This window comes from Camellia sinensis, chromosome 6 (assembly GCF_055761805.1).
Source record: "Camellia sinensis isolate YWXY chromosome 6, ASM5576180v1, whole genome shotgun sequence".
Classification (NCBI taxonomy): domain Eukaryota; kingdom Viridiplantae; phylum Streptophyta; class Magnoliopsida; order Ericales; family Theaceae; genus Camellia; species Camellia sinensis.
The window spans coordinates 92,106,106-92,109,987 of NC_138966.1; the positions used below are offsets into that span (position 1 = coordinate 92,106,106).

The following is a 3,882-nucleotide window of genomic DNA, read 5'->3' on the forward strand; positions in this document are numbered from 1 at the left end:
AACTCATGTAATTATCTTTACTCGTAATCAATGATAATAACATCTTAATTTATGCAACGGGTAATTCTCATTTTTAACAAATAACAAACCATTCTACATAATTACAGGTAACCTAATATATTTTAGAGTAAATTATAAATACACAGTTTAAGATTTACTTAAAATATGAATTGTTCCGTGTAGTTTAAAAAATTACAAATCCCTCATTCTCAGAATTTTTTATTTAACCGAATTAATTGAAAAAAAAATAAAATTCTTAACTATTTTTATTTACAATTATAAAATTATCTAAATTATTAATTGGTACAAATTTATGATATCATTAAAAATTATTAATTGACTTAATAATTTTTAGTATTTATTATGAATTTAAATTTTTTGAAAAGCATGATATAATTTTTAAAACTACAAATATATATATATATATCTATTGAGCAAATGTCAGAAGTTTGGCCTGTTTGGTAATCATTTACAAAAATTAAAAAAATTGTCATAAAAATTTGTTGAATAAGTTTTTTGGTTTATAAATAATTGTCTTAGTTTATAAATTTGAGGAAAAAACGTAAACTCATGAGTTTACGTTGGTTTTTAAATAAAAATTTAAAATTTTAATTAATAATTTTTTTTTTCAATTAATTTTTTTTTTCAATTTTTTTTAAACTAAACATGTTTATAGTGTATGTTTTTTTAAAAATAAACAAAAACTAATTTATAAAATTTTTATAAACATAAACACAATGTAAATACTACCAAACCCTATCTTTAATATTTTGCTGTTTGCTTGGCCATATTCTTTGTCTATACGCACAAAATAACTAAACTTGTCATTGATGTTTACAATGAATATATTAACCCAAAGGTTACTGATTGCTTGACCATAATCTTTACCTATATATAATATTGCTGTGGTGACACAATTTGTATAAACTTTTGTGTAACAAATGTTGACATTATTGTATTTAAAATTCACTGTTTATTAAATTTGTTAATTATATCATTATACAACAAATAATCGAAATGCATTCACATTAAAAAATAAAAATAAAGGATAGGATCCATCTGGCCCCCACTTATTTAAGTCCAACCCCCGAGATGTTCTTCAAACGCACGCCTTTGCATGTAAGAAAAAAAGCAAAAGTAAAAGAAATTAAATAAATAAAATAAGCTTTTAAATTAAAATAAACCAAATAACTTTGAATTTTCAAGTGATTACGTTTCACCTCTCTCTCTCTGAAGCTGTAATTTGAAAATGAGTATACGACTAGACGCAACTTCTTTCGGTTATGGCCTTTCCCTCTCTCGTTTCCCACTCTCATCCCCACCACCACCGCCACCTTTTCTTCTCTCTCCTCCACTCTTCTATTTACTCTCCCGCTCCAAAACCCCTCACTCTCTCTCTCCTCCTCTCTCTCTCGCTCTCGCTTTCGCTTTCATACATACACTTATCAGTCTCTCTGTCTGTATAAATTATTATTATTATTCTTTCATTTATGGGTTATCTCTCTTGCAATGCCGAGTCTGCGATCTCCGTTTGCGATCCTCACAACTGGGACTTACCCAGAAAACACAAGTCCAATAATCTCCACAAACCCAACACCAAATCCTTTCAGATCAGAGAGTTCTCTCACTCCGATCTCTTCTCCGCCACCAATTCTTTCTCAGTTGACACCTTTCTCGGAAAGGGCAGTCACGGCTCCGTCTACAAAGCCTCCCTCGATGACGGCGAGCTCATCGCCGCCGTCAAAAAAACCACCACCACATCATCGGAAACTAACTGTACGACCAGTCCCGCAGAGAACGAGATCGAAATACTCTCCCGGGTTCGGAGTCCTCGCCTCGTGAATTTAATCGGGTTCGGCGTTGATTCGGATAATAGGAAACTAATCGTAGTTGAATTCATGCCAAACGGGTCCTTGTACGATTTGCTTCATAATAGCACTAGACCGCCCGGTTGGAGGAGACGAGTCCGGTTCGCTTTGCAGATAGCGAAGGCGGTTCAGCACCTTCACTTATCTAACCCGCCGGTGATTCACAGAGACATAAAGTCATCCAACGTGTTGATCGACGATGAATGGAAAGCGAGGCTCGGTGACTTTGGCTTAGCTTTGAGAGGACACGTGGAGGACGTTCGGGTCAAGTGCACGCCACCGGCGGGGACGTTAGGGTACCTCGACCCCGGCTATCTTGCGCCTGGGGATCTCAGTACCAAGAGTGACGTGTTCAGCTTTGGAATATTGTTGTTGGAGATTATCAGTGGCCGAAACGCCATCGACATGAACTACAGTCCGCCGTCGGTGGTGGACTGGGCGGCGCCGCTCATTCGCGGCGGTGATTGCGCCGGAATTTGCGACCCAAGGATCGGGCCGCCGGAGGACGCGGCCGCGATGCGGCAGCTGGCGGTGTTGGCAGCCAGGTGTGTCAGGTCCACGGCGGAGAAACGGCCGGAAATGTCTGACGCCGTGGATTGCTTGAGGGCGGTAAATAAGAGAGTGTCGTCGCCGATTTGGAACAACCTAGGGCGGCGCGTGGGGCAGCGCGTGTGCAATTCGTCGCAGTCGATTAAATACGAGCCGTTGGATGATAGCATGGAGATCTGCAAGGGTTCCTCGAGGGTTGGAAGTAGAAAGAACAGGAAAGTATCCAGTGTTACGGGTGTAGAGTCAGGAAAGGAAGTTATTGTTATTGGTTCGAGTAAGAATGATCGTGTGGCTCGATCCAAATCTGTGGGGTCAGTGCATGAGATGAAATTGGGGCCGTTGGATACAAATCTTGGTGGGAATCAGGTGGGATTAATCAGGAGGAGGGCAGGATTGGCTGTGAAGATGCCCATGGTAAGACTGAGCAAGTCAAGATCAATGGGAATGTTGCAGAGCTCAAGGCTTGTAAACAACAATGGAGGAGGGTTTGTGGTACAGCTTGTGAGGAACCCTAATTGTGGAGAATTGGAATCATCCAAATTGTTAATTAATTTAGAAAAAAAAGGCCCTGAAGGAGAAACTATATGAGAAAAGAATTGGTTTTGATTAAATTTTTTAATAAGACTTTATAAAGTTTTAATAAAATGAAGTCTTATTAAAAAATTTAATTTAAAACAAGGTCGTATTGACGAAGGACATTAATTTTAATTTTATATAAATTGCATATTGTAAGGGGCTTTTTAAACAGCATATTGTAGCATTGATATATATGTTTCTATATATATCTTTTGTAACTTTAAAGTTCAATCTACAATGATTTTTGTCAATCTACATTGAATTGTTGGTAATTTTCAATTGTAATAGTTAATTATTTACATTTTAAATCAAGTTACAATTCATCTATTGTTAATAAGGCTAACAAAAATTAAAAGTGAAAGGATTAAAGTAAAATATTGGTAAAAATATAAGGGCTAAGTGATATTTTAGTAAAAATATAAAAACGTTGATGAGACAAGAAAATGTCACATATGATTTATATGATAATTTTCGCCAACCTTACTAACCATTGATGAACAAAAAGATAACATTGCAATTTAACTTAAAGTATAAGGACTAATTATTACAATTAAAAGTGAAGAATGCTAAATGCAATTAATCTTGATGTGTTAGAATAAAAATAATATTTGTAGCGGACTAGAAATGGTAGGAATAACTCAAGTTTGTCAAATTTTTTATTAGGTATAATGAAATTTTTTATCTCAAATTTCAACAAAGCTAGAGACCTAGGTTTGTTTTAGGAGATAGAGGTGATAATGGTATTGAGATAAATATGAGACTCATCATATGTTGTGTTTATTTTGAGAGATGGAGAAGAGATTTATAATCTTATGAAATTAAGATAAGCTTTGGTGTTGGGATTAAGATTGAGGAGGTGGAGGTGATATTAGGAAATTAGTCCTCTAGC

At 35.7% G+C, this 3,882-nt stretch overlaps 1 protein-coding gene across 1 annotated transcript; it reads left to right on the plus strand.

Moving 5' to 3' along the window:
- The first annotated feature begins 960 nt into the window (after window positions 1-960).
- LOC114300297 (Protein kinase superfamily protein) lies at window positions 961-3,244 on the plus strand. The gene has a single exon (XM_028245173.2). The coding sequence runs from the start codon at window positions 1,491-1,493 to the stop codon at window positions 3,003-3,005; it is 1,515 nt and encodes a 504-aa protein (XP_028100974.2). The 5' UTR covers window positions 961-1,490; the 3' UTR covers window positions 3,006-3,244.
- The last annotated feature ends 638 nt before the right edge of the window (window positions 3,245-3,882 follow it).